At 54.4% G+C, this 27508-nt stretch overlaps 10 protein-coding genes across 10 annotated transcripts; 5 read left to right on the top strand and 5 right to left on the bottom strand.

Moving 5' to 3' along the window:
• Window positions 1–970: 970 nt before the first annotated feature.
• GLOTRDRAFT_131793 (PLP-dependent transferase) lies at window positions 971–2798 on the top strand (the record flags this gene model as incomplete). Its single annotated transcript, XM_007870671.1, has 9 exons — window positions 971–1079; window positions 1143–1450; window positions 1515–1573; window positions 1638–1675; window positions 1734–1837; window positions 1892–1985; window positions 2037–2224; window positions 2287–2495; window positions 2552–2798. 9 exons carry the CDS (start codon window positions 971–973, stop codon window positions 2796–2798), a joined length of 1356 nt encoding a protein of 451 aa, XP_007868862.1.
• A 402-nt stretch (window positions 2799–3200) lies between these two features.
• On the bottom strand, window positions 3201–4144 carry GLOTRDRAFT_100995 (uncharacterized protein). Its single transcript, XM_007870670.1, has 5 exons — window positions 3958–4144; window positions 3805–3905; window positions 3493–3516; window positions 3319–3408; window positions 3201–3254 (listed from the first exon to the last, which is right to left on the bottom strand). Exons 2-5 carry the CDS (start codon window positions 3868–3870, stop codon window positions 3249–3251), a joined length of 186 nt encoding a protein of 61 aa, XP_007868861.1. The 5' UTR covers window positions 3871–3905; window positions 3958–4144; the 3' UTR covers window positions 3201–3248.
• A 211-nt stretch (window positions 4145–4355) lies between these two features.
• GLOTRDRAFT_140264 (kinase-like protein) lies at window positions 4356–7478 on the top strand (the record flags this gene model as incomplete). The annotated part of the gene is made up of 5 exons (XM_007870669.1): window positions 4356–4697; window positions 4756–4981; window positions 5162–5278; window positions 5349–5941; window positions 6009–7478. Exons 1-5 carry the CDS (start codon window positions 4473–4475, stop codon window positions 7476–7478), a joined length of 2631 nt encoding a protein of 876 aa, XP_007868860.1. The 5' UTR covers window positions 4356–4472.
• Window positions 5577–11049, bottom strand: GLOTRDRAFT_117380 (uncharacterized protein). The gene is made up of 7 exons (XM_007870668.1): window positions 10997–11049; window positions 10304–10945; window positions 9594–10247; window positions 9412–9529; window positions 8848–9344; window positions 6009–8795; window positions 5577–5941 (listed from the first exon to the last, which is right to left on the bottom strand). Exons 1-6 carry the CDS (start codon window positions 11003–11005, stop codon window positions 7854–7856), a joined length of 2862 nt encoding a protein of 953 aa, XP_007868859.1. The 5' UTR covers window positions 11006–11049; the 3' UTR covers window positions 5577–5941; window positions 6009–7853.
• A 1760-nt stretch (window positions 11050–12809) lies between these two features.
• Window positions 12810–14423, top strand: GLOTRDRAFT_117379 (UPF0014-domain-containing protein; the record flags this gene model as incomplete). Its single annotated transcript, XM_007870667.1, has 8 exons — window positions 12810–13044; window positions 13116–13148; window positions 13199–13233; window positions 13286–13391; window positions 13451–13529; window positions 13590–13709; window positions 13782–14021; window positions 14085–14423. The coding sequence occupies 8 exons, from the start codon at window positions 12810–12812 to the stop codon at window positions 14215–14217; spliced, it is 981 nt and encodes a 326-aa protein (XP_007868858.1). The 3' UTR covers window positions 14218–14423.
• A 1546-nt stretch (window positions 14424–15969) lies between these two features.
• On the top strand, window positions 15970–17239 carry GLOTRDRAFT_46643 (UbiA prenyltransferase; the record flags this gene model as incomplete). Its single annotated transcript, XM_007870500.1, has 7 exons — window positions 15970–16084; window positions 16137–16463; window positions 16519–16584; window positions 16636–16735; window positions 16791–16827; window positions 16882–17124; window positions 17177–17239. 7 exons carry the CDS (start codon window positions 15970–15972, stop codon window positions 17237–17239), a joined length of 951 nt encoding a protein of 316 aa, XP_007868691.1.
• A 346-nt stretch (window positions 17240–17585) lies between these two features.
• Window positions 17586–19096, bottom strand: GLOTRDRAFT_140261 (60S ribosomal protein L4/L1/L2). The gene is made up of 5 exons (XM_007870666.1): window positions 19030–19096; window positions 18903–18977; window positions 18705–18847; window positions 18091–18656; window positions 17586–18034 (listed from the first exon to the last, which is right to left on the bottom strand). Exons 1-5 carry the CDS (start codon window positions 19070–19072, stop codon window positions 17767–17769), a joined length of 1095 nt encoding a protein of 364 aa, XP_007868857.1. The 5' UTR covers window positions 19073–19096; the 3' UTR covers window positions 17586–17766.
• A 220-nt stretch (window positions 19097–19316) lies between these two features.
• On the bottom strand, window positions 19317–21076 carry GLOTRDRAFT_79656 (uncharacterized protein; the record flags this gene model as incomplete). Its single annotated transcript, XM_007870665.1, has 5 exons — window positions 20978–21076; window positions 20905–20921; window positions 20691–20847; window positions 19640–20641; window positions 19317–19499 (listed from the first exon to the last, which is right to left on the bottom strand). Exons 1-5 carry the CDS (start codon window positions 21020–21022, stop codon window positions 19317–19319), a joined length of 1404 nt encoding a protein of 467 aa, XP_007868856.1. The 5' UTR covers window positions 21023–21076.
• Window positions 21077–21160: 84 nt separating this feature from the next.
• On the top strand, window positions 21161–23955 carry GLOTRDRAFT_140259 (P-loop containing nucleoside triphosphate hydrolase protein). Its single transcript, XM_007870664.1, has 11 exons — window positions 21161–21652; window positions 21714–21825; window positions 21881–22067; window positions 22115–22196; window positions 22252–22340; window positions 22396–22483; window positions 22532–22706; window positions 22758–22915; window positions 22969–23502; window positions 23557–23677; window positions 23727–23955. The coding sequence occupies exons 1-11, from the start codon at window positions 21242–21244 to the stop codon at window positions 23888–23890; spliced, it is 2121 nt and encodes a 706-aa protein (XP_007868855.1). The 5' UTR covers window positions 21161–21241; the 3' UTR covers window positions 23891–23955.
• Window positions 23956–24350: 395 nt separating this feature from the next.
• On the bottom strand, window positions 24351–27358 carry GLOTRDRAFT_79653 (uncharacterized protein; the record flags this gene model as incomplete). Its single annotated transcript, XM_007870663.1, has 5 exons — window positions 24351–25500; window positions 25551–26008; window positions 26063–26480; window positions 27101–27233; window positions 27285–27358. 5 exons carry the CDS (start codon window positions 27356–27358, stop codon window positions 24541–24543), a joined length of 2043 nt encoding a protein of 680 aa, XP_007868854.1. The 3' UTR covers window positions 24351–24540.
• Between the last annotated feature and the right edge of the window lie 150 nt (window positions 27359–27508).

The raw sequence follows: 27508 nt of genomic DNA, 5'->3' as shown, positions 1-27508 counted from the left end.
TGAGATGCTAATGTGGCCAGAAGCCCAGACCGAACAGGCTCTAAAGAAACGTTATACTCTTCACAAGAACTTAACGTGGAGTTTTGCTATTAAGGTGGCGTGAAGGAGCGCCATCTGTCATCTATATTCTCAGTGCCGCGTTCTATTTCCGGTGCATGCTCTCCTTTCTACCAGGGTTTCTAATTACTGAACTCTGCTGCAGGTACTAGAGATCTTCGGGTTCGCGTAAGACTCGGAACCTGACTCCAGGCTAAATTTTGGAGTTTGAGCTCGCTTTGGTCTCTCACCGTTTTGGGCCCTCAGTTGGAGTGGTTGCTCTAAATATGTGACGTCCCGTGGTCTGCATCTGGATTGCTAGCTAATTTCCGCCATCTCTTCGGACCTGTTGCACTGTTCAAGATGCCATCAGTGTTATGCTGTCAAGTGTAGCCGCTATCTACCTTCTTTTTTGCATGCGCTTCCGGCGCCCAAGCATATTTGGTATAGTGCTAGTACCCGTCGCGTCTCGACTCTCGTGGCTGTCCAGGGAAAATGTACGCGCCCAGTCACGTGGCGTCTGTGGCGAATCAGGTGGCGCTCGGCCGACTCGTCCGGGTATTAGTGCCGGGTTTGCCGGCAATGATCGGCACTCCAAATATTATCTTTCCAGGTCTTTTCCTAGAACCCTTCTGGTCCTTTTGACTCATTCCTGGCTGTAGAGAACATATAACTCTCGAGGATATCTCGACTAATACGCACCCCGGTCTTGGACTGCAAGCACACTCTCTTGCCTTTTGCGCGTACCGGAACTATGTCCAACGTCTTAACATTCCAGCAGCCCTTGGAGGCGGCTGCCACCGTGAACGGTATTAGGGAGGCAAGGATCCATAACAGGGCAGAGTGTTGCGCGAACTGATGAGGAAGCACTTTCTTTCAGACAGGTCGTGTCGCTACGCACAGCGACGGCGTGCCGATCGTAGTCACCACTGCAATGCCCAAAGAGGCGAATGGGAACGGTATTTCGGATGTGAAGTACCTCCCCGCCGAGTTTTACACTCCTTTCCTTTCAGAGGCCGCCAATCGGAGGAAACCCAACCCTAGTGCGTGGCTTCACTCATCTGAGGTTTTTCTGCGTGGCCCTGACGTTGCGGATGCCAAACCAGTCCGATCTCTCTTTCCATTAGAAAATACCCCTGGGCTCATCTCCCTCTTGGCGGGAAAACCAAACGCCTCATGCTTCCCTTTCAAGTCCATCAGCTTCAAGACGCGCTCGCCTACTGACCCTTCCGCCGATGTCACTTTGGAAGTTGACAAGGCCGATCTGGACAGAGGATTGCAATACGGAATGGCTGCCGGAGACTCGTCTTTAGTGAACTGGATTTTCGGTCTCCAGGAGTACTTCCATGGCAGGAAGAGAGGCGAAGGATGGCATGTTTCCGTCGGGTCAGGCTCTCAAGATATGTTGTACAAGGTTAGGATAATCGCCTTGTTCTCTGAAGGAAGACACTGATTGTCTGCACTCCCAATTGCGATAGGCGATAACGGCGATCACGAACCCCGGGGACTCTGTTCTCATCGAATCGCCGGCCTATGCGTGAGTGATAGCATCTCCAGACGCCATCGGCGGACACGGTCCTCATTACCGATTGGTGTTTCAGCGGAGTTCTTCCGTTGCTCGAGCATTGCGAGCTGGTTGGTATGTGGTACCTATTCTCATTTTCAGCCGGAGTGCAAGTACTCAGAAGGTGCCGTAGAGGTCGCTAGTGACTCGCAGGGAGTCAATCCGGCGTCCATACGCTCGATATATGAGAATTGGCCAGCAGAGAAGCCAAAACCTAAAGCATTATATACTGTGCCGGTATGCTTCACCCCTGCTCTTCCAGCGTTTGTTTCTCTCACTAATTGGATATAGTTCGGCTCGAATCCCACAGGTGCAACCACTAGTTTAGAGCGTCGCAAGGAAATTCTGGCCCTTGCGCGGGAGCACAATTTCTTGATCATGGAGGGTCGGTATTGCTCCTGATATCTCCATCGGTGGAGTCTGATCAAGGATGCAGATGATCCTTATTACTATCTATATTTTGGAGAAGCCCCCCGACCGCCGTCGTACTTCAATTTGGAGCTCGAGGAGCCGGAGGTTGGGCGCGTACTGCGATTCGACAGCTTATCCAAGGTCCTCTCAGCTGGGATCCGTGTGGGCTTTGCGTCCGGACCCGAGCCATTATTGCACGCCATGGATATGCATGTATGTGTTTGCGTAGACTTTGTCCTTCAGGGACGGCCTGCTGACTGGGATCGCTGGATCAGACGGCTGTCGCGAACTTGCAGGCCCCCGGTCTGGTGCAGGTGATGGTGGCCACCCTGCTCAACAACTGGGGATACGACACGTTCAAGGTCCACAGCCAGAACGTGTCGAATTTCTACCGCGAGAAGCGCGACATCTTCGAGCGCGCGATGCGCCAGCACCTCACGGGTCTCGCGGAGTGGAGCGCACCGGAAGCCGGGATGTTCTACTGGTACGTCACGTGTGCACCACAAGTGGGGTGGCTTATAGTAGCTGACTATTGTGTAGGTTCAAGCTTCTGCTAGATCCGACGGGCGCCTCCGAGGAGGACTCGGAGGCGGTCATCCGCACGAAAGCGCTCGAGCGCGGCGTGCTCGCGCTGCCGGGTACGGTGTTCATGCCGAACAACCGCAAGACGGCGTACGTGCGCGCGTCGTTCAGTCTGCTCGACGAGCAGCAGATTGACGAGGCGATACGCCGGCTGCGCGACGTCGTGCTCGAGGCGCGGGCTGCCAGTACCGCCGGGAAGGCGTGAGGATTAGAGTTGGGACTACGTTTTGATGGCGGGGGTTCGGAGTCGTGTGCTCTGCCTTAGATCCTCCGCGTGAGATGGCAGTTGCGTGGTGATCTCACCGGAGGCTTGGCGGGTATAAAACCGATGTATGTAGAGGTTATATAACGGTGTATAGATTAGTGTATATAGCGAGGTATCAATGGAACTGGGAGAAGGATATAATTGTGCTGGTGTTGAGTGCTCATGGAAATGCATGGAAACAGGGGATCTGCAAGCCTGAGATGCCGCGATATCCGAATTCCACTTCTGCTTACTGTTTTGCTGACCACTCACGAGGGCGTGACCTGTGTATATAGCAATTGTGACACTATTCGGAATAGAGTCAGGCATATAAGTCGCACGGCTCGGGCGTTCTTTCGCCTTGAGAACTCTCCGAGAACTCTCAGTCGTCGTGCGCACAGCAAATCGTATTCATTGGTGGGTTCAATCATATGGCCTCGGTATAATCTCGTCTGGGCATCAAGCTGAGATCGCGCTGTAGATCACCCTCATGGCCGTCCAAACCGACGCAGCTCCTGCCAACGCGTGCTACCAAGTGAAGTGCGACAAGTGCGGCAAGATTTCGTGGAAGGTATGCGAAGGGCTCCCCACACTTCGCGTAGCGTGATGTGATGCTGATTCGAACGTTCTTACCCCGCGCTCGCCGCTCATCCAGGGATGTGGCCAGCACGTTGACCAAGTGAGTGTTGTTGACTCAGAATTGATGACGAGACGTTTCATTATGTGCGACTGTTTGATGGCCGGTGGCTCGCCGCCTCTCCCCGGCCACCGGTGTGCTCGATGAGCTTCGATGGCCCTACTATTCGAAGGTGCCCTCATTTTACCTCGATTGATGTGCTTTTACGTCGTCGCGGCATTTTCCAAGGACCACCAGACTTTGGCGAGCGTCATTGGGACGAAATTGCTTTACAGGCACCTCAGGATATTGGATAGAATCTTACTGATGGAAATGCGCTCGTTCTTCTAGGTTATGAAAGACGTGCCTGAAGAGCAGAAGTGTGCCTGCCCTCGCTGAGGGATTCGCCGCGGCCATGGCGGGAGATGCATAGATTGTTAGCACCCAGGGAGGTTCGTTGTGTGAGAAACACCAGGTCATTTATGATTAATCGCTTCCCCTTAGAATTCCTAATGGATCAGTGTGCAATAAGTCAGATTATCTGGAGATGCCTCCGAATGCGCTGTACTTTAGTTGTGCGAAGTTGAAACTATACAGGTGATACAGAACCCGACGTCCACGTACCAATAAAAGGATAATCAACACAGTACCAGGATGAAATCAAGCCATACGAACGTCGTGAAATGAGCGCGGTATATTCGATACTAGTGATTTATGACGTGTTATTCGGCGAAAGAGGCCGAATGACCGAGATCTAATGGAGTAGCACCGCCATCAGAGCCCGATAACCGGAGGGAATTGGCCGGATTATCTTAAGTTCGGCATCAAGGCTGTCAGAAGCGGTTTTTGGGGTCCTCGGTACCGTATTACCATGTCGTTAGCACTCGTTTATAAACTGCTCTGGGGCTCTGCGGGGTTGCCTTCTCTTCTGCGAGTCTTGGTCTGCGTCGTCGTCGTTGGCAATATCCTGCAGAAAATAAGCATATTTTGCGCGTTCGGCAGCGTATGCAGCCTTCAATATGGCCGACGGGTCTCTGCCTCCTGAGGACTCGGCCACTGCGATGGACGTGCATCCGCCTCTAGATCCTACGGACGGCGTCCGAATGACCGCTGCAATCAGGGAGAGTTATACGGACAGCGGTCTGCCAGTAATTAACCAATATATTCGCGGGCCTATGATTGGGAAGGGGCAGCACGGAGATGTCTATCTGGCTTGGGACTTGCTGCACGAAAAGCAGCCAGTGGTACGTCTCACTGTCGTTCTACCCGGCCTGCGCAGTAGCCTCATGAATGGAGGTCAAGGCCATCAAATCCGTCAGGCGGCGCAACCCCCGGGCTGAGAAGATGAAGAAGTTGCGACGTCCGTCTAACATGCCGAGCAGCCCTCACATCCCCTTGAGCGAGAGGCTGAGCAGCACGGAACAGAAAATCCGGAAGGAGATTGCCATCATGAAGAAGCTGCGACACGCGCACATAGTACGTCTCTTGGAAGTCATAGACGACAAGCTTTACTCGCGCATTTTCATGGGTGCGTCTCGGTTACGTCTTTAGGATATCACCTACATGTTCCAGTAAACGCGACATGATGGGGGGCGTCTCCCTGCCGCTTGTGTCGCAGAACCAACGTGTTCCTAGCAGACTGCCCACCGCACGTCCTTACTGCTATATGTTGTTCCGTAGTTGATGCTGACCTTGGTTCTTTCCTCAGTCATGGAATTCCTCGGAGGAGGGGAAGTGAAATGGCGTGACCGTAATGGCCGCCCTGTGCTTCATGTCGACCAAAGTAGAAGAATCATCCGAGATGTCATACTCGGTCTAGAGTACCGTAAGTACCTCCTTCATTGCATCACTTCGCGTTGTGGGTCAACTAAGCGGCGGTTTTTCCTCCATGGAAGTCCATTATCAAGGCATAATCCATAGAGATATAAAACCCGCTAATCTCATGTACACGAGCGATCGACGTGCCGTGAAGATCACCGACTTCGGCGTGTCGCACTTTTCCTATGCCCAGCGTCTCGCCGCGGCGGGTCAGCGCAAGGCTACTGGGGATGCCTTAGACGACTCCATCCTCATGGACGAGTCTGATCTCTCCAGGACAGCTGGCACCCCCGCTTTCATGGCGCCCGAGGTCATCTACGAAATCGGGACCATGTCCGCGGACGGCCAGACCTCTGTCACTCCGCTGACCCCGCCGAAGCGGCAGATCTCGAAGGCCATCGACGTCTGGGCGCTCGGCGTGACGCTGTATTGCTTGCTTTTCGGCACGACACCGTTCTTTGACGAGGACATGAACGAGTATCCCGTGTACCAGATGATATGCAACCAGGACTGGGATTTGCCCGCGACCATGGGCTCGGATAAGATAGAGTCGGGCCCGAGACATCCGCCGAAGACCAAGCACGACACCGAGGGCAACATTGTCGTCCGCCTCCTCGAGCGCCTCCTCGAGAAAGACGCCGAGAAGCGGATAACCCTAGACCAGGTCAAGGTGGGTGGCTACTACTCTGCGAGTGAGTTATCCGTTGTTAATGCTGATATGCTCACTCACGCACCAGCGCCACCCGTGGTTTTTGCGCGACATCCCAAACCCAGACGCCTGGATACGCGAGACGTCGCCGAGCAACGAGGAGCAGGTGACGGTCACGGAGGACGACGCGAGTGACGCCATGTCCGACGTGCGCTTCCGGTGGACGAAGCGGCTCACGCGCCCGATCTCAAACCTGTGGAAGACGGTGCGCACGCAGCGCTCGTTCCGCTCCAGGCACGAGGAGGACGACGACGACTTCAAGTGTATAGGCCAGAGATCTGCACCGCATGTGATGGTCACTCGGGCGAAGAGTACGGGCTCCAGGCCGCCCACGGCGACAGGGTCGCTCGAGAAAGGGAAGGCTCGGCGGCTTGCCCCACTCGCTCCTGAGTACAAGAACGAGTCGTCGCCGGACGTCATCTCTCATATGCGCTCGAGATCCACGGATCGACTGCCGAGTCCGCGACACCAGTCGGCGCAGATTGCTGGTTCGTTTGGGAAAGCGCGTCGGGGTTCAGAAACTTTGCTTGTCCCTAGACCACGTCATGCTCTACCCCCGACTCCCCGTTCCGCGCATTCTGCTAGCCCCACAGCAAGCAGCATTGGAGATGACTCGCCGTACGGCGGGAAAGGTTCGGCAGACAGAAGCCCAGATGAGCCTTCGCGAAATCGATTCTCACTTTCCTCCTGGATCCCTACTAGCCTACGTCCCAGCCGACATACGTCTTACGGGCCCGCTCCTCACGAAGCATCTACTTCAACCTCCACATCTGCGGCGTCGTCTCCCCGCGGCACACATGTCAGAGGGAGTCCCATTGCAGATCTCTATGCAAGGAGAAGTGAAGAGGCTTTCACGATTGTACCCAAGAGGGCCGCTTCGTCCGAGAAGGCGTCCGAGTCGCTGACTGCAGCGAGACGAGCCTCTAGCTGGGGCGAGACCGCCGAGTACATGCGACATTCTGAGGACGTGACAAGCGTGCATTCTGCTGATCAATGGGAATCCGCTGGTGTAGACAAGGAGGTTATGCATCTTGGAGCGGGAGGTATTCTGCTCAACGAGCCTCTTCACCCTGCAGCGTCGGCTGTTCGCCTTGTCACAGGGAGCAGTCCTCCATCTTCTTATCCCCTCGTACCCCTACATCCCCAAACCGAACGCCTGTTCAGCGAGACGGGCGATGTTCCCCCCGCCGCCGACCCAGCGGTACAAGATCTTGTTAGACAGGCTCAAGCGCATCCGCGTTCGCACACCACAAGTCCCTTGGCACAAGTATACTACTCGGACAACAGGTATCAAGATTTCGAGGACGACTCTAGTAGCTTCTTCGGTCGCAACTCCGATGACGAGGAGCGACCAACCTTGAATACCAGCCAGATGTATAATGAAGAGGACGAGGAGAGCGACGACGAAGCCATCACACTAGAGGTCCGACGACGGCGACCATCGGTATCAGTCACGATGGCTTCGTCACCCCCACCCCCAGATAGCAGCGAAGAATAGTAAGAGAGGACCCCTAGACATGTAGGCATGGACGATTTAGAGTAAGAGAGAAGTCATAGATTACGGACTGGAGTGTTTCATTATACCCTACTACGCATGATCTCATCCCCTCAGTTGTCCGTTCCGCTGTCGGTATTTCATCAAAGTGTATGAGTATACACAAGAAAATTTATTACAGGGCTAGCTAAGGTAAGCTTAAGGTATCTCGTGGGTGAGTATGGTACATCGCACGTTACAAGAGTTCCTCCACATTCATACCATAACAACAGCACCAGCATAAGACGATAATAAATGAGCAGGGGAGATAAGGGAAAATGGAAATAAATAGGCATAATGGCATAAATGTCATATAACTTGAGAACTCATATTTGGAACTTATGTCGGCCATCCCCTCACTATCCGAGCAGCACCACCACCCATACGGCCGAAGAGGCTCCATACCGCAGCAGTGCCGTCAGCGGAGAACCCTTCTCCGTGAGGGTACATAGAGTTGAAGGTATTCCACGCCATGCGGTCGTAGTACGACGGCCCAGTGTGGACATAGTGAGGTACCATGAGCGGCCTCATGGCTAAGAAAACGAGGGCCGATGCACCAACGCATAGAAGAACCTGAGTTGCGATGTTACTTCCCGATGGCGAGTCGTTGCCGTCCTTGCTTCCATACACGTAGGTGTTGTAGATGTTGTAGAATCGGCCGCTCTTCCGTCGCTTGCCATCCTTCATCGGGCGAGGCTCTCCAGTCTTCGGCGAGTCTTCTAGGATCTTGTCGATAACAAGGCAATCGACGCCGAGTTCTTCCTTGAGGGCTTTCCACTCTTCTATAGCATCCTCAGAGATGCCGGTAGCGACGGTCTCGAAAGGCCCGGTCACACCAGGGTGCCATTTGTGAAGCGTCTCCGCCGCGATGCGCAATTGTTCATCTTGCTGGGTCTGGCTGTACGACGGGGGCATGTCGGGCGCAGGAGGCTCGACTGTTGGCGACTTGGGTGTCGGAGGAACGACTGTCGTCGAGGAGGAGGCACCTTCCTCTTCCCGTACAGTAACGTCGTCCGCAACAATGTCAGTCTGGATGTCCATGTCAACGGTAACCTTCGGCGCAGGTACAGGCTCGGGTTCTGTTTGAATTTCCAGAGTCTGCACTGGAGGTGCTTCGGTCTGGATGACTGCAGACGCCCTTAGGATCTTCGGTTCAGGATCCGTCTGAGTTCCGGCAGTCGCGAGGAATTCAACCGCCTCATATTGCGTAGCGGTGTCCGTGTATTCTTTCTTCACTTCCTCCAACGTGACTTTTTCGACCTTGCCAGAACGAGCGACCCTCTGCAGAACGCAAAGCTTTAGCATGTAAAATCTGAAATCACAGGCTGCTGACCTTCTTTGTGCGGGTAATGATGGTCTGGATTACATCTTCACCTTCCGTCCCACTAGATCCTTCCTCCTCAACAGCGGTTGTCGCCTCACTGCGCGCTCCCTCGTCCTCCTCCTCTTCTTCTTCTTCGTCCCACATGCCATCTTTCATCTTACTCAGCAGCTCCGCCCCGAGACTCTTACTGATGGTATTCTTCGCACTCGCACCCGCGCCTCCGGAGGCACCCTGCACCTGGCTGTTACGCAGCTCGTCCATATCGAACCTCATACGGTCGATAGTCTCCTTGAGCAGCATGTTCTCTTGCTTCTGCTCTTCGAGCTGCGCGTGCGTTTGCTGCGCCTGAACGAGCTCGTTTTCCAGGACAGTGATGCGCTCCTCATAGTTGTTCTGCTCGCGGAGCCATTTCTGACCCTCCAAGGACTGGAGGGCAGCAGCCTCTTGGAGGTCTTTGATCTCTTCGTCGCGGCGACGGAGGGCATTGCGGTAGCGCTCGGATTCAGCTTAACGTAGATAAGAACGGATCAGCGAGAGCTATTGAGAGATTATAAAGATAAGGGATTTACGCACCGCATTGTTCCTGGTACTGCTTCTGCAGACTCTGGTACGCAGTCCGAGAGTTGTCCAAGCTCTTCTGGAGTTTGGCAATCTCAGACTCGAGCGCTAGAATCTGCGTGGAGTTTTGTTTCTGCAAACGATGAATACTGGCATAAGCTGCGACGAAGAAGAGCGGGCGAGAAAAGCGAACCCACCTCCTTAGCCCTCAGCTCCTTCTCCTCTCTCTTAGTCGCACTCAGTTCACTCTTCGCCTCTTCCAACCGGCTTTGCATCTCTTCCAGTTCCAGCTCGTGCTCATTGAGTCGCAATTGCAGCATCCGCTCCGCCTCGTACAACTTTCTCCCCAGCTCCTGATTGGTCTTCTGAAGGGCTTCCAACCTCTCACTCGGCTCCAGAGAGACAGTCGACGAGGCAGCAGACCGGTCCATCACCAGCCCCATCGTTCGGTCCTCGTTATCCGAGTCCGAGTCCGAGTCGTCCCCTCGCGGCATGGGCAGCGAATTGACGCCGTGCGAAAGGTCGTCGTCCTCCTGTTGGTGGCGGAACCTATGGCTGCTGATGTCAATCTCCGGCGAAGGAGGTGTGATGCCCGTGCCAGAGTCGTCTCCGTGGGGTGAGGGGGTGCTGAAGATTCGCCCGCCGATACTGTTGGAGCGCTGAGACTGACGAGACGCGGAACGGGATTGCGGTCGGGAGGGGGGACGGCTGAACGAGGAAGGGGGCGATCCGACGTAGTGATCCATGGTGGGCAGATTGGGTTGTGAGGACGATTTGGGAGAGACAGGGTTAGAGGGTGCCCGGGAGCGTCGGCCGCCAGTCTTGTACGCGCTAGGGCTATCGGAGGCAAACTACAAAGGGGTCATGAGAGGCTTCTTCCATCAGTGGCACAATGGGAAAAGCGTACCTCCGAGTCGCTTAGAGCACGGGAGTGACCTCCATCCACGCTCTTCCTGCGCGCTGCCGGGATGGGACGCTTCGCTGTCCAGCTCGAGGGAGGCCCGAGCGGGGTCGTCCTCTGCCTCCTGGACGCGTCGAACGGCGTCGACGGCGTGCTAGGAGTCTTGGGAGGAACCGGCGGGCCCCGGGAAGGCGGCCTGCTCCTGTAAACTGAGGTACCCGCTGAGTCCTCACTCGAGGAGCGCGAACGGTCGCCGCCCCCGCCCTCCCAGTACGCCGTCCTACCCCGCTCTCCTTCCGACCCGCCGCCCTCCTCGTCACGCTCGTCCGTTTCCTGCTGCTCTCCGTGCTCCGCTTCCTCGCGTGCCTTTGCCGCAGCACGCATGGCTATGAACTCAATAAGCACCTGCGGCGTCACCTCCAGCCCGGGGTTGCTCTCGATCAGCTGATTGAGCTGTTCCTCCTCCTCCGCCGTGATGAGCTCCAGTCCATCGTGATTTTCGGAGTAGGTGCGAAAGACGTCGACAAGGTGGTTGGCGGGTATAACGGGCTGTCCTGCTTCGTTCTCATGGGATTCCGGGTGGTCGTAGAATATGTCTAATAATTCTCCTTCAATGTCCACGATGGATTTGCGGTGTCGGCCATATAGCTGGAATCAGGTGAGCGTAAAATCGGGGAAAAAGCGTAGAAAGGTGCAGACCATGTCCATCTCGGTACACTATCATACAACAGCCGGTACTTCTCAGATAAATCAGGGTGTGTTTGTTATGGCCGTCGTTATGAAGTGTCGCGACGTAGCCAGTGCCACAGCATAATTTGGCCTTATTTGGGCTATGTTTGAATGCCTCCGCGCCCGAGGCCGCTTGATTCGATTGTCTCGCCACAACACAATGACCTGGGCTTGTACGCACTGAAACAACCGCAAATGAAGCACAGTTCAGCGAGCAAGGGTCGTTCTTACGGTGGGTGCTGAATACGCGATTATTGAGACGCGTGAATATGTATTGAGACAGTTGCTCCGACTCAAGTGCCAGTTTTTGGTTCGTTTTCTTTGGCATGACTCCTGAACGGCTGGTTTGCTGTTGATGCACTGACGTACGTGTCGAGCATATTCTATGAGCCAGAAGACTGCTAGAGCGGCGATGGACGGGCTCAGGCGCTGCAGGAATCGCGAACCCAGTTCTCGCGCAACTTTTTTGCCTGAAATTGGGGGACATGATACAAGTGCATGTGCAATCCTGATTATTGCAGTTCACGCGTTCTTGTCTCAAGTCCCACAATCGTAGTCTTGACGAAGATGGATACCTTTCTTTGGGAGGCATTGATCGGGCCCCAAATGGGACCCGCAACGAGGTAATGGTACATGAACAGGCTTTCCAGTAACCTAGGCGTCCTCGCATTCTCCGTGAAGATTTCGATTGACTGTCGCGGAGTCCTGTTCTCGATACGGGTCAATGTCGGTGAACCCCCGATTCTTCCAGTCAATGCTCGTGCCTCATATAGTCGGTGCTGCATTTCTTTCTGTGCCATCCCTCACTGATTTGTGTACTAGTGTCAGGTATGCTAGATGGCACCCACTGCTATGACGCTTCCCTTGGTTGCGAGATTTAATCAGTATCTTGTTCTTGCGTGACATCTTTATCGTAATTGCTCATGCCAGCCACAAACAACCAGCCACAAACAAACCCTTGCTTGATGAGCGCTACCACGCTTCGGTCCAACCTCCCGGTCGGTATGTCCCTTATACTCTCTTATATACGCCGAACGCCCCCATCAGCGATATTTTGGGATCCGTCCGTAATCCGCTGAACGTGAGTGGTCGAGCATGCGCAGCTTCATTTATATCGTAAATAACCGTTTCTCGGTTCTCAAAAAGCCAAATAGCAGTGCCGCTTTCTGCGCCTTCTTCTTTCGTACTTCGATCATCTTCCAGTGTTACTGTCTCCGCAACTCCCATCCTCTCCCTTCTACTTCGTCGATACCTGTGTACTCTGGCTGAGAGACTTCAACTAATGCTCAGATCGTGACGATTACGGGTTGCGTTCCGGTGCTTAGAAGTCCCCCCGCCAGCAAACGGCAGTCTACCGAAGTGGCGACATAGATTGAAGGCCTACAGGATATCTGATAACTTGGATCAGCTCACAGGACCTGGGAATGACCTGTCTTTCTCGTGAGCATCATTCCCCCTTACCAATAACCCTGCATCGTGCCCTTCTTCGCGGCACGATCTGGTGCTGGCGGCATCCCCGTGGAAAGCACCTCATTGAACGAGCGCAGGTGTGAGAATCCGTTGAATGGCGGGTTGCGATTATGGTGGGCTATTATGCTATACATAACCTAATCCAATCGCTCGAGCCCCGCCGACAGGTATTTATGGCAGGCGACGCGCGGTGTGTTGACGAGCACCACCACAGGCAGGACAGCTTGCTCCCTCCCCAACGTCCCCCTTGGCTGAGACCGCATACGACGCTGCTCACGACTTCCTGATAGCGACTCGCTAAAATCAATCAGCTATGGACGTTGGAGACAGCCCTGTCACAGACCGGACCCATCTCACCTATTTGAACGTCGCGCTAGGCTTATCTTTCATCGCGTTTAACTCGTTCTTGTCCTACAATTTTCGGCTGGGGGTTGGGAGTGCACTCTTCACCGCCGCGCTAAGATGTATCATCCAACTGGCTATCATGAGTCTGCTATTGAAGCAGATATTCGAGACGAATAATCCTTGGGCAGTTGCCGGCTTAGCTTGTAAGTCCCAAACGAAGTGGTCTGCATACCGGACCGATAGTATTATTTGCATGAGACTGACACTGAGCTAGGTCTGCTCAACGTCCTGGGTACCACCGAGACAGGTGTGTTGTGCTGCGCACCTATTTGGGCTTGGGCTGATCCTGATGGTTAGTTATAAATAAGTCGAAGAGGCGATTTGAACATATGGTAGGAACTCGAGGTCAATGTAATTTGTCTAAATACTACATCTTCGTTGTAGTTCCCCTCCGTCCTGATTTCGATGATGGGTGCGACCGTCCCGGTATCATTGATTGGCTCGCGTTTCGCCATGGGCATAACGCCTTTCTGGACACCAGACCAGTATGGTATGTATTTATGCGACAGGTGTCTCCTCCCTTATCTTGACGCGATCATTTCTCTTCAGTGCCGATCATCGGTATGCTCTGTGGAGGCACTGTCTCAGGTATCAACGTAGCTGTGTCTTATGCGTTGAAGGAGCTTCAGTAAGTCCATTGCTGTTCGAGAAATAAGGAAGTGTGACACTGAGATGTGTATGACTACAGCGAAAACAAGGATAAGGTTGAAGTTTACCTTGCCTTTGGCGCATCCAGGTTCGAGGCCTCCAAGCCCATTGTCAGGGAAGCCCTTAGGCTCGCGCTAACGCCGAACATCAACCAGCTGAGGTTCGTGACGATAGTCGCATTCTTGTTCCGGCTGGATTATTGAATACCTGCATCACCCCTTCTCCCATTCAGCGTTATCGGAATGATATCAATCCCTGGGATGATGACCGGCGCCATTCTCGGCGGGTCCTCCGTAGAGCAAGCCGCCAAGCTCCAAATGGTCATCATGTTCATGATCTCCTCTTGCACCGCGCTCTCCTCCATCGTCTCCTCATGCCTCGCCATGACTGTCATGATCGACGGCGAGCACCGCATCCGCTCGGACAGGATGGACACGCGCCCCCATGCGGTCTGGCGCGCGCGCAAGTGGCTGTTCGGAAAGATCGTCGACGCGCTGCTGGGGGTGGTGGAGTCTGTGAAGGGCCTCGTTGGGAGGAGCGGAAAGGGGAAGGAGACGGTGGCGATGGAGGAGATGAATGGGGAGGACCGGGTGGGTCTCTTGCCGGGTGGGAATGGTGGGCGCACTATGAATGGCCGTGGAGGGTATTTCCTTGTACCCAGTGCGTGAGCACGTGTTGCTTAACCCTGGGCATTATGACAGTTTCAGTCGGCCTTTATCAACCACATCCATGTGGAGAGGCTTGAGCGCCTGAGCGCCTGAACGCAGACCGCTTTGGTTCAAGAGATTTTCAAGTTTTCGAGGGAGATATAATTCACCGTGTTTCCTATTGTCTAGATTAAAAGTCTGGCGAGGTCGTGTAGGATACACATCGGAGTAGTGTATAGTATTATCTTGTTTTCTCTGCACGTTGTTGCAATACCTGTTATCCACGGCGAGTCGGAAACATTAGGCGTTCCTCCTCAAAGTCGCCTTCGGTCACCAAGTGGCTATCGGTAGCGATACGGCTTCACTCTTGTGGTACGCCGTCGCTGAGCTTCTGCAAGAAGCACTATCTCCCGGACATTGGTGCATTTTGCAGCCGATTGCAGTTCGACGGGCCTACTTTCTGAAATTCATTCTTAGTCGGACCATGTCGGAGAGGGGACTGTAAGTCCACAAGGTGCCAAAATCAGACCCGCTGGACTTCTTTGCATTCTTCCGACGTCCCTGGCACCATCTCCGACGCACTCCGACTGTATACGACTTTCTAAGTTGATGGCTTATCATTCTGCAAACGGCCGTATGGAAGTTTCAAGGCTCCGTGGAGGAAGCTTTTTCTGACCCGAGGCATTCCGCGCCACATCAACGTAGATCGCCACAGGGAAGAGGACTTTTGGGTGCAGGTCCGACGAGAGCGAACGCGAGAGCATCCGGAGCTGGTATAGCTCAATGCTATATTGAATTGCCTACGACCTCAGCAGACGCATGGGGCACTACAAGGTTCGAGGACAAATACCAGAACCGCAGGGTACTCATTATTAGTACTGACCATCATTTTCTCTCCCCGCAGATTGCTCCCGCCCGGGTGCACTAAACTGCTTCAAGAGGGCAGTGCCGACGTTCTGCATGTCGGGCTTTGCATCCATGCTAGTCATTCACCGGGATGCTAGTAAGTAGTAGTAGTGTCCTGGCATTCTATATCAGAAGAACCCTCTACATCAGAAGAATCCCCATGATCAGAGGCCCCGTCACGGTCGACATTGCAGGTCGGAATGTGGCAAGGTAGGACAGTATCAGCGATATCGGTGTCTCTTTAACTTGAACTCTGCAAAGCTTTGCATTGTAGTCTATGGTGATATTCTAACTTCCGGTATTTGCTGGTTGATACATGCGCGAATTGGAGTCCATGCATTGCTGTGGCCATAGAACGATGCCTCTCGTGATCTAGGACGGTCAAAGCATTGACTTGTTTCGGATCCTCAGTCTCCACACCGGTCCTGCGCGATAGAGCATTACGGCCTGCCTGCGACTGTAAAGGTGGGGAGGCAATCCCGTCGTTTTTGTTTCCTGTATGCGCACCCCCATGATGTTCTGTTATTTCAGCATTTCGTCAACTTAGGCGGCCTGCGACATCGGCCAGTGAGGTGGGCTTTCCGCTCAGATCTCGATGCTACATATTCTGACGAAGATACAGTGGCTGAAGCATCCAGCATCTGTGGCGATATGAAATGGCATTCATTCAGCGGCCTCTTTTCACCTCACCGTATTGTGGCGGGACCCTGCAATTACTCTGGAACTCGGGGCTGCACTAACTCAGTATGATCCATGGCTCGCTCAAATGGAGAATGGCTCATACAAGAAAATTATATAAGAGGGCTCGGGTATCCCACCGTGGACTGCACGTCTAGCTCTTCTGTCTCCTCTGCACTCACCCATACCATGCCTGTAGTGCCTGAGAAAACTTCGTCATCCCAGCCATGGTGGCAGCCATACTGGGAGATATCCAGGATGAACCACTGGCCCCGCGGCCCCGCTGTCATATTCTGGCCTTGCGGTACGTTTCTTCGCTGCCATCGCACTGAGCATCTTGACACAACCCCATCCAGTCTGGAGCTTACTGTTCAGTCGCTATGGTCATGCCATCCAACCTGGAACGCTTTCACGATATATGGCTGCATTCATGGGCGGCGGTACGATCTCACATTGTGCCATCTGTACTCTAAACGACATCTGCGACGTGGACTTCGACCGGCAAGTCGGTGCGTGGCCTACTCACTCGCGCTCGCATCTCCCTGACCGCCAGATAGAGCGGTGCAAAACGCTGCCTTCGGGAAGGATATCAGTCTCCGCAGCCAGTGTCTTCCTCGTCGTCCAAACTGCGGCGTTCTGTGCAGTCCTGTTGACCATTAACCGAGAGGCGTGGGTGACGTCTTGTGCGTATGCTCGCCTGGCCTGAATTCCCGCACAGTTTTATCTGCGGCGTGCTAGGCATGCCGCTGCATGGATTTTATCCGCTAATGAAGCGAGTGACCCACTGGCCCCAAGCATGGCTAGGTGAGTAACCGCTTTACTTGGGAACGTCCCCTACAAACTTACATTACGGAGGTCTCTCTATGGCTTGGGGTGCTTCGACTACGTGGCTGATGGTCAGGCCCCACGATTACGATTCCAAAGCCGTCTGGGCCCTCACTGCTGGCATTGCTTTGTACGAGAACCTCTCCGCTCCCTAGGCTTGTCACTTCCCTAATCGCTCGCTGCAGCTGGACGGTCGTCATGGACACTATGTATGCGTGTCAGGTACCCATGACTCCAGTCCACGGTTTCAGCGGTGATTAATGGGAACCAACGTAGGATCGGAGGGACGATATCAAGGTTGGCATCGGGTCCACAGCCGTCCTCTTCGGTTCCTGGATCACGCCCATCCTCTCGGTCTTTGCTGCGCTCTTCGTCGCCACTCTGATTTACGCAGGCCAGGAGACTAATCAAGGCCAAGTATATTACACCATCGCCGTTGGAGGTACCGCCGGGCATTTGGCGTGGCAGTTGTCGACCTTCAATGCCGATGATAACGACAATTGCCAGACTAGATTTGACGTGAGTTGCTCTGGGACTCGGAGATGCCATAAGACGTGCTGAATTCCCTTAGTCCAACGGCCAGATTGGGTATATCGTGACGGCTGGTCTGCTGGGTCAGATGTACATTTCCTAAGTGGAAGGGTTTCACTTTAAATTCTTGGTGATCTCAATCAAGCCCACCGAGGCAAATATGCACAGAACCTTCTAACCATACTTTCCACCTGCTTTCTTGGTTTGGCCGTCCCTATAGATATTCTTGTAGAATTCTTTGAATGCGTACGTAGCCTGTATCAACCGAATCTAGCGTTGTCTGTTTTGAATCAGTGAATCCCTCTGTCTGCTTCAACATATTCGCTGCAATTGATATCGGGAGGACAGATTGGATCTGAAGTCGAGGCCATTGACAACCCGCAATGGTGGAATACTGGATTCCTACATATCTCGGCCTTCGCGGCTTACAGGGATGTCATCACTCACGCACACAGATCTGCCAGACACTAAGTTTGGTGCAGCATTCCAGGACACAAGGCAGCAAGCGCTGCTGCAAGGACACAATGCAGACATTTCAGCATCATAACATGACTGGCATAGCGCTACGTATAGCATACGATCGAAACAAGCAGTAACATAAACCACTACTAACACACCCCTCTGGAAAATTTAGGGTGCGAAAAGGGTCTTCAAGAACGCTTCCCCTGCGGTCTTCACCTTCTTGGGCTTCTCCGCCTTCTTCTCGAGCTGCTGTTTGCGGAATGCCTTGGCGTAGGGGTTCAAGCGGAAGAGTACGGCCTTGTTGGTGAGGGGGTTCTTCTTCTGCGTCCAGGGGCGCTTTTGGGTCTTGGGACCAGCGGGGCGGACGACGGCCTGGATCTCAGAGCTGTTGATCAGGCGGGTAACGTCGGGGTTGCTGATCTTGGCGGTCGGGAGGCTATACGGCAGAATTAGTATTAGTATCAACCAGAAAGATGCAGCAAGGATACGTACAGGTAGTCCTTCTTGTAGACGGCGGCCTTCTCGAAGGTGCCGAAAACCTCGTCCAAGAGGCCGAACGCGCCCTCGGTCCAGATGACGAACCGGCCCAGATGCCCACCAGGAGCCAGCTGGAGCAAGTTCAGTCTCCTAACGTTCACCAGCTCAACACCGGGCAAGTTGCGGAACGCCTTGACGATGCCCTTGTCCTCGTTGTACACAACAAGGGGGCCGCGGCGCTGCCTGTGCCTGCGGTTCCGCAACTTGCCCTTGCCGGCGCGGAGCTTGCGCGAGTTCGACACCTTGAGCACGTCGGGGTACGCGTTGAGGCTCTTGAGGAGCGCAACGGCCTCCTTGGTCTTAGCGAACGACTCCACAGCGGAGGAGACGACGAGGGGGACCTCCTCGATCTGCTCGATGCGGTGGCCGCGGGCGAGGACGAGCGAGGGGAGGGCGGAGGCGGCGAGGGCAGACACGACGGCGAAGCGGCGCTGGTTTTGGTTGACCTTGACGTGCCATTTGCGCCAGGTCTTGGTCGGCGCGAACATGCGACCGCCACGGCACATGTTACCGAAGGCAGCCTGCGCGTAGATGAGCGCAAAGGACTAGAAAGAATTGAGAGCGCATACCTGACCGGAGCGGTGGGTTCCTGAACCACCGACACGGGGAATACGAGCGACGGCACGACCGGTACCCCAGGACTCAGCCGAGGTTTGGTGACCAGCCTTTACATTGACGGCGTATGCCTGTCTCTTGTTCTTGGCGATGCTCTCTGCCCATCAAATGCATTCAGAATATACTTGCAGGCATATACTTCTGCTACTCACTGTGCACCTGCTGGACGACATCGAGCCTGATGGGCGCCGTCAAAACGGCGGGCAGCGGCAGAGAAGAAGTGGCCTCTGTATATCCGTCAGTTTCGCATCCGTCAACAGCAACATATCGAGTACTGACCCCCGGCGGTGGAACGAACGTTGACGGTGGGTCTTGAGGCCATCGCGGACAGTGTTGAAGGGTTGAGGCCGGCGGGAGGATACGATGTTGACGATTCGAAAATAAGGTTTGAGGCTGCTCATGCAGGTCGGCAGTTACCGGGCACGTGATGCTTGTGACTTTCTCACGTAGTCACATCGTCACTGAACCACATAGCGCAGGGATTAATGGCATTCTAATGCGAGGGTAGGAGCGAATACAGTAAGAACTAGAATACACTTATACTGATTATAGTATTTGCTCTCCCCTCAGAGTTTCGGGATAGACGTCGATAGCGGCGGAGGGAATGGCCGTGGAGGGCTGAGATATTGCCCCAGGATAGGCCACCCTGGCCCTGGGGACCCTTCGTAGGGACCATCAAGTGAGCTCTGAGCCACACCGGACGCTCGGCCAGTGACCTGCGCGTTGCGATCCATCATAATTGCGTGAACCTACAAGTCCGCGTCAAGTCAGTCATCATCAATTCCCATTTGATGCAAACAGAACTTCAATGACGGGAGGAGACGCGCAACACACCCGGAGAACGCGAGCCCGAACTCTCCTTCGGCAGCAGAACAGACTTGAGACCCACCTGCATGCGCAAGCCGTGCACGGCCGCCTTCACGACCCGCATCTCCTCAGCCATCATCGCGTGGTCTGTGTTCATCGTGATCTCCGTCCGGCGTGCGAGCGAGTCGACATTCGTGGAGACTGAGACGATCGACTCGTGTAGACCGGAGAGGGCTCCGTATAGCGTCGTGCTGAGGTTCAGCGGGGCGACGGACGTGCTAGCAGAGGGAACGGAAGGGACTGGAGAGGCGTAAGATGGGTTAGAAGCGGAAGCAGCCAGGCCTGGTGGTTGGTGCGACGGGGGTGCATGAGACCGAGGAGAAGAGGGGTCAAGGTCTCCGGCGAACGGGTTGATGGGATACTGGTCGGCAGTGAGGGAAGTAAGGTGGGCGTAGCTTTCTGGTGTTGCAGGATCGATAAGGGGGAAGTGAACGGGATGCCGGGGAACATGTGGCATCTGATCCGGGTGGGGACTAAGCATGTCTTGTCGACTCTCTGGTTGAACGTATACATTCTGCCGGATGTCCACTTCGGACGATTGGGGAAAGTCAAACTCATCTGGCTCAGCAGGGGCGGGCGGTTGGCGCGAGTCACCTCTTTCGAGGAAGTACGAGGGGGCTGCTGCGTAGGGCTCCGGTCTGAACCATGGCCCTAAGGCGTTCTTGACCGCTTGCATCTCCTTGGTCATGATTCGGACGAGTCCTTCCAGCGCGTCTATCCTCATCTTCAGGAGCGTGTTCTCTTCCGAGAGTCTGGCAATCCCAACTTCATGCGGGGGTTGTGATGAAGTTTCATCAGGAGCGGTGACCGCCTCCTGATCACCAGAGGACTCATCCTCTTCAGCATCATGGTCATGGCGATCTGAACCCTTGCGGGAGACCGTGGCATCACCGCCCTCCGCGTCAGAAGGCGCCTTGACGAACTCACAGCTATCCTTCATATGAGAGGCGAGAAGTTGTCGCTGACAGGTGTGTCTGCAACCCGACTTGCGCTCCGGGCATTCCACGATCAACTCGTCCACTAGCTACACCTCTGTTAGAGCCACCGTCAGATCTTCAAGCAGAACTACTGACATTTCGTACAACAGGGTCAGCAGGATACAAGTCCTCCGGCGCAAGCGGCGACCGGTCCACGGGGCATTGCGGGGTGATCTGGATCGAGTGTACGATGCATTCGTAGCAGAATGTATGCGCGCAGGTCCGCGTCGTCGTAGGCTCGACGAACGGCGACCTTTCTCGGAGTGGAATGTTCAGAAACGCTGCCGATACCACGGTAGCTTTGGCCTACCTGCATATGCAACACATCTGCGTGATTAGGCGTCATAAATGTAATCTCGCATTCGCCTACTCTTGCTGCTCACCAAGTTCGGGTCGACCGCATTGACATAGTTATAAGATGCTGCCATTTCCTTTTAGCTGAATGCCGCAAGTCTATATTCAATTTGTATATCCTGCAGAAGCCAGGCAGCGGTGGTCGGAGACAGAGACGGTACTACCTCCGCGGTTCCGAATCCCGCCATCCCTGCCAATTGCGTGCGCGACAGCTGCGATTTACGCATGTTGTGTCTTCTGCTCTCTTTCTTCATGACTATAAAGCCGGTCATTGCTCTACATCGCCAGCAACCATGACGGTCTTTGCCCGGGCGATCCTGAAGAGACCGCCGTGTTGGGGTGCTGCTTTGCAATGTCGGACTTGCTGGATCCGGAGCTCTGCAGCTTGCTCGCCTTTCAGATATCAGCACTTTGGTGGTTTGGAATCTTCTCCGCCGCTGCTCGAATGCCTACGGAGAACCTATCAGACGAGTGCGCCTGCTGGTAAGGCTGCGGAAGAATCAAAAGTGCAACCCAAACCATCCCCGAAGGGGGCGCAGGCCGCGCCTGATCCAGTCGCGAACGCTGAACACCCAACTGCAAAGGAGCAACGGAGAACGGACTGGACCATCATCAAGCAGCTGGCAGTGAACATCTGGCCACCAAATGACTGGTCGGTGAAGGGGAGGGTACTGTTCGGTTTGGGTTTGCTCGTCGCTGGGAAAGTACGCTAAGGCTCATTGAATTAGTTCGAACGAGATGACCAACGATGAAACGGTTGTGTAGGTGCTGAACGTCCAAGTTCCAATGGTCTTCAAAGGCATCATCGATTCTCTCAATCTTGATATTACGGCCGGCTCGACTGTTTGGGTCGTATGCGGGTCATTGATCCTGGGTTGTGAGTCGATAAGTCCACGCATCTTCACCTGAAACCAACCATAAATTTTGTACAGACGGTGCCGCTCGAATTGGCGCAACCCTCTCCGGTGAATTGCTCAATGCCGTCTTCGCTTCGGTCGGACAACGCGCCGTTCGGAAAGTAGCACGGGAGACGTTCGATCACCTGCTCAACCTGGACCTGAAGTTCCACTTGTCGAGGCAGACAGGAGGACTCACTCGCGCCATTGACCGCGGGACGAAGTAAGTAGCCCATTTACCGTCTCTTAAGCAAGCATTCACGGGTCCAGAGGCATAACATTCATATTACAGGCTGTTATATTCCGCATAGTACCTACCGCCTTAGAAATCTCTCTCGTATGCGGGATACTGGCAAGTGCACCCTTGCTTCCATGCGCGCGTATTGCATAATAGCGTGCTTCCTCAGTCGTACAAATTCGGGTGGGACTTTGCCGCAATCACGTTGCTCACCATGGCTGCCTACACTTGGTTTACGGTCCGAACTACATCATGGCGGTAAGCAGTTACGTTCTGTTATCGACGAAGTCACGATTCTCATATGTTCCGGCAGTACGCGCTTCCGCCGGGAGGCAAATCAAGCCGACAACAGGGCTGCTACAGTGGCTGTCGACTCCTTGATTAACTATGAGGCTGTCAAGGTAATCATTTCCAGTAGAGGTATTGCTGGCACTGACGTCTATTCAAAGCACTTCAATAACGAGAAATATGAGATCTCCCAATACGACAAGCACCTAAGCTCCTACGAGAAGGCCTCCATCAAGATCACCACGTCTCTAGCTTATCTGAACTCGGGGCAGAATATTATCTTCTCAACCGCCCTGACTATGATGATGTTCCTGGCCGCGCAGGGTGTCATTAAAGGTCATTATCTTTCCTTTTCATAGTCCCACAGAGTGAGAATCATTATACCAGGGACAATGACCGTCGGGGATCTCGTTATGGCCAATCAGCTGGTGTTCCAACTTTCGTTGCCACTCAACTTCTTGGGCACGATCTACCGCGAGATGCGGCAAAGTCTGTTGGACATGGAGACATTGTTCAACCTCACGAACCAGAATCAGCCCCGAAAGGTACATTCACCGCTGCCGCGAGAGTGTACAACTCACATCACAGTGTTGAGCAGGACGCCCCAGATGCCAAACCCCTCGAGTTCCGGGGCGGCTCTATCCGCTTCGAAAACGTCAACTTTGGATACCACCCAGACCGCCCGATCTTCCGCGATCTATCCTTCACGGTTCCTGCCGGTAAGAAGGTGGCTATCGTTGGACCGTCTGGCTGTGGCAAGTCTACCGTCTTCCGCCTGCTTTTCCGTTTCTATGAACCTTCATCGGGTCGCATATTTGTCGACGACCAGGACATCCATTCCGTCACCATCGAGAGCCTGCGCAAGTTGATCGGGGTTGTCCCGCAGGATACGCCGCTCTTTCATGCCGATATCATGCACAACGTGCGCTATGGCAGGCTAGATGCGACTGACGAGGAGGTCATCGAGGCAGCGCGGAAGGCGCAGGTTCATGAGACTGTCGCGAGCCTACCCGAAGGATACAGCACAAAGGTCGGTGAGAGAGGGCTGATGATTAGTGGAGGGGAGAAGCAAAGGCTGGCAATTGCGCGGGTCCTGCTCAAGGACCCTCCCATCCTATTCTTTGACGAAGCGGTATAGTTGCCCTCTTGGTGTTGTGCTGGCCTACAATCTGAGCTGTCTTTCCAGACGTCTGCACTAGATGCCCACACCGAGAATGAGCTCATGCGCAACATCGATTCCACTCTCCTAGACAAGCAGAGAACAAGCATATTCATCGCGCACCGGCTGCGCACTATCATTGATTCCGGTGTGTGGCCTCTGCTCTAGCTGATACAACTTTACTGACACGTTCCCAGACTTGATCATTGTCTTGAAAGACGGTCAAGTAAGCGAGCAAGGGACGCATGAGGAATTACTTCGTCAAGGAGGATTGTACTATCAGATGTGGGCCCAGCAGGCTTCAGATGCCTTTGCGGAAGAGGCGGAGGATAGCGAAGTCTTACCACAGCAACATGCATAGTTCACTCTATGATACAAAAGTTGGGAAATGATTCCAGAAGGTCAATGACACCTCTTGATATCTCCTCCGGGCACAGCATGAGACCTTTCATGCAGCGCCAGCCACGAACTGGAGTCTCTACTCTGTTTGGAGCCTGCTATATGATTCGTTTGGAAGTTACTGGCAACACTGCACAGGTAGAAGTACGGTTGTGCCATCTCCATGGCCCCCAGCATATGGTGGATCTGCTACTACGACAGCAGACTATTGTAAGCACCAGTCAGCGATGTGAAGAGACGTTGAATGGGGTTTGCTGGATGGAGAGGACAGGGGCGATACCCGGGGAAAGGGGTGGGGTCCAACAACTCCAAGTGTGGCAAGCTCTTCATTGAGGTTAGGGTTACCTAGTGTCTGATCAGTCCCTCGCAATGGTTGACAATATTGTTAAAGCGCCGGAGGTCGTCAATGCAAAACCAAGGAATCCGGACATGCATGAAGGAGTATAAATAGTCCTTTGTAGTGCTACAATGCTTATCCCCCATCGTCTGGGATACAAGGAAATACACAGCATGAATCCAAACGAGACACAACAAAGCAGGACAGCAAGTCAAAGTACAATAGAACACAGCGGCAGGGGAAAAATGGCGGGTGGCACGAGCCTGAGGGTTTCATCACGCCCATTCAGAGCCGTACCACCACCTCTTCTCTGTACCCCGCACCGACCACTCAACCACGGCATTCGTAGAAGCAACGTATAACCACGAGCCGCTGGGATCGAAGCACACTCCGGCTAGATCCATGTCCTGCTCAGCCATCCCACCGCTGGAATCCTGTCTGGACTCATTACGTCTAGCGTGCCGGCGAGCGCTGGCAAGCCTGCCAACCCGCGCGACAAGCCTATCGCGAGCCGAGTGCGCCCCTGACGGTACCTGTAGCGTGTCAGATGCCTCGTATGCCGACTGCACGGGCATAGGCACATGAATGGGGAGCGCAGACACCGGAGAGCTTTCTCGCGACGGCTCGCGTGACGAGAAGCATGCGTCCACGTCGAAATCCTCTCCATCAGGGTCAACCTCCATGTCTCCTTCGCCATCTGTCACCTCTCGTGTCGTCCGCGCGCGGACGCCCTGCTGGACCAAGATCCGCCTGATCTGCTCCTCCTCTTCAAAGTTACCAAAGGGCGGGATAACGACCTCGTGATCGCCTTCATCCTCAGACGCAGATGAATCCCCGAGGGCACGGATACGCTCCCTGAATCGCCTGCGCTCTTCTAGCTCAAGTCTGTGCCTTATCCGCGCGGTTTCAGCCAAGTGCTCCTCAATCGCCTCTCTAGCCCGCCTGCGGTCCTCCCTGGCATCACTGAAACTTGACCGAGCACTTTCCGGTGGCGAGTTGCTGAAGACAACTATGCGGGGGAGAGGTGATGATGACGACCTCACTGTTGAAGAAGATCGTGATGCCGAACGGTGCACCAGAGAAGAGCTGTTGTCCGCAGCCCGAGTGCGTGGACGTACTGTCGGACTCGTTCGCGCCGCGGAAGCCAAGGGTTCTGCATTGAGCGCCTTCGGTACATGGATTATTTCCTCCGTCTCAAATGTCCTAGCATCCACCACGTGGAGGACTGATGTGTGCTGTAGAACTAATTAATAAAACCGACAAGTACCGATGCCCACCAACGTACCTCCGTAAAGGTCATGAGCTCCCGCCCGTGCCCAACTGGATCATTGAACTTGACACATCTAAAGCCCCAACCTGGCGCCCTGGCGCCGCCCCTAGCCCAATCCCACGGATCGTCGTACAAGTAGCCGCTTGCAAGCCCAGAGCCACTCCGGCACCAGCTCGGCAGCCTCGACTTGTCGGACTCGTACACCTTGAACGGCTTCGAGCTGCGCACGTCCCAGACAACGACCATGCCCTCCTGGCTTGCTACGGCGAACTTGGTGCCGTTCGGCGAGAACGCTGTGGAGAAAGATGCAGGAATCGTGGATACGGGACCGTAAGCGGAAGGCGATGGCGCGGGTAGGGTTAAGGTGGAGACGGGGGTGAAAGTTAGGCGGGAGGAGCCGGAGAGGTTATGAAGGAAGACTTGAGAAGAGTCACCGACGGAAAGCAGCGTGCGGCCGTCCGGCGATACGGACGCTAGTACGGGTATCAGTCGCGAAAGTGAGGACGAGGGATACAAGGAAAACTGACAGTGATTGACAGCAACGCCCAGCTTAAGCGTCCCTGCATCGTCTAATGTATGTGATCGCGAACGGGTGCCTATGTCAAAGAACCGTACTGTGCCGTTATTGTTGCTCACAACTACCCGCGGCTCAACTTTGCTGTCGTGCGACCTCGCGAGATTGAGGTTGCTACTCGTGAACGTCACGGAATTGTTGATTGACGCCTGCAGATTGTGTTCTTTGCTCCAGACGCATTGTGTCGTTTTCCTGACAGTCACTGTATCTGGATCCGACGAGGAGTCACCCGGGGATAAGGACGTGGGAGTATGCAAGGATAGGTGGAGTTCGGCGTCCTGACCGCCAGCGGCGAACAGTGTCGCTCCTGGGAGCTGGAGCGACGCCAGCGTATTGGGGACAAACCGTAGCATGGCGATTCTCCGGGGTATCTGAATACAATGATCAGGATGGCAGTCCACAATATATAGATTCAAACAAGGAAACGAGGAATGCTCTAGGGCATACAGACAGAGATTGAGTCCAGGACCGGAATGTGCATCTCGGAGCTGACGAGTGTAGGAGCTATCAGCTTTCGGAGAATCGAACGTCGGTACTTCTCATATCCGCATCGTCCCGAGAGGGCCCTTGAGGGTCAGGCATTTTGCGCGTATTTCTCTTTGAGTCCTCCCGTGACCACACGAGTCACGACAGACCGTTTCTCGTCGGTTCAGCCTCCAGCCACCCGAGGCCAATTCGTACCTGATTGCACCAATTGCCTATATAGAGCCCTGGTGTGCCGCAAGTGGGCCGGGGAACTCGGCGAAGTGTGGGCGTTATGTAGCTGCTGGAGTCGGCTAAGAACCATCGCCTACGAGAGAGCACGTATTTCGATGCAAGGACCTCCGGGTATTCAGGAACTGCTTGGATCACCAGAGCGGCCGGGAGTGTGCCGCAATACAGACGAGCGCCAATGACGTTGACGCCAACACTTCGAGCTCAAATGCACATTCCAGTCTTGACCGACCAGCTACCCCGCTTGCCTCCCGAGCACCGTAAGGAGAGTACTCACCGAACGTGGTGTAGAAACATCATGCTCTACTATCGCGCCCTTCTCATGAGGCTCGTCCCTCTGAGGTGGGTCCCTCTGAATATAATTCACAACTCCCCTCTCGTTCGGACATATCATCAAGTCTCGCAGCTGCCTATGGATGCAAGTTAGTATGCGCTGGCCTTGGATACTGTACAATGCATACACATGACTTATTGCCACCCGCGTCGACGCGACGCTCGTGGGCGCCGACGACAACAGTGAAGAGTCGCGTGCCATATTTACAATCACGGTTGCGGTCAAGATTATAAGAGAGTTAGAACGGATGGCATGGTACGGGGAAGAGTGGCGGGATTCACTGGCACGAGCCGCTCACTGCAGCGCATGACGCTATTTAGGCCGCGGCTCACAAACCGGGAAGGGGAAGCC

This window comes from Gloeophyllum trabeum (assembly GCF_000344685.1).
Source record: "Gloeophyllum trabeum ATCC 11539 unplaced genomic scaffold GLOTRscaffold_00012, whole genome shotgun sequence".
In the NCBI taxonomy this organism is placed as follows: Eukaryota; Fungi; Basidiomycota; class Agaricomycetes; order Gloeophyllales; family Gloeophyllaceae; genus Gloeophyllum; species Gloeophyllum trabeum.
Note: the sequence above shows the minus strand (reverse complement) of the source record. Positions and strands in the feature narration are given on the sequence as shown.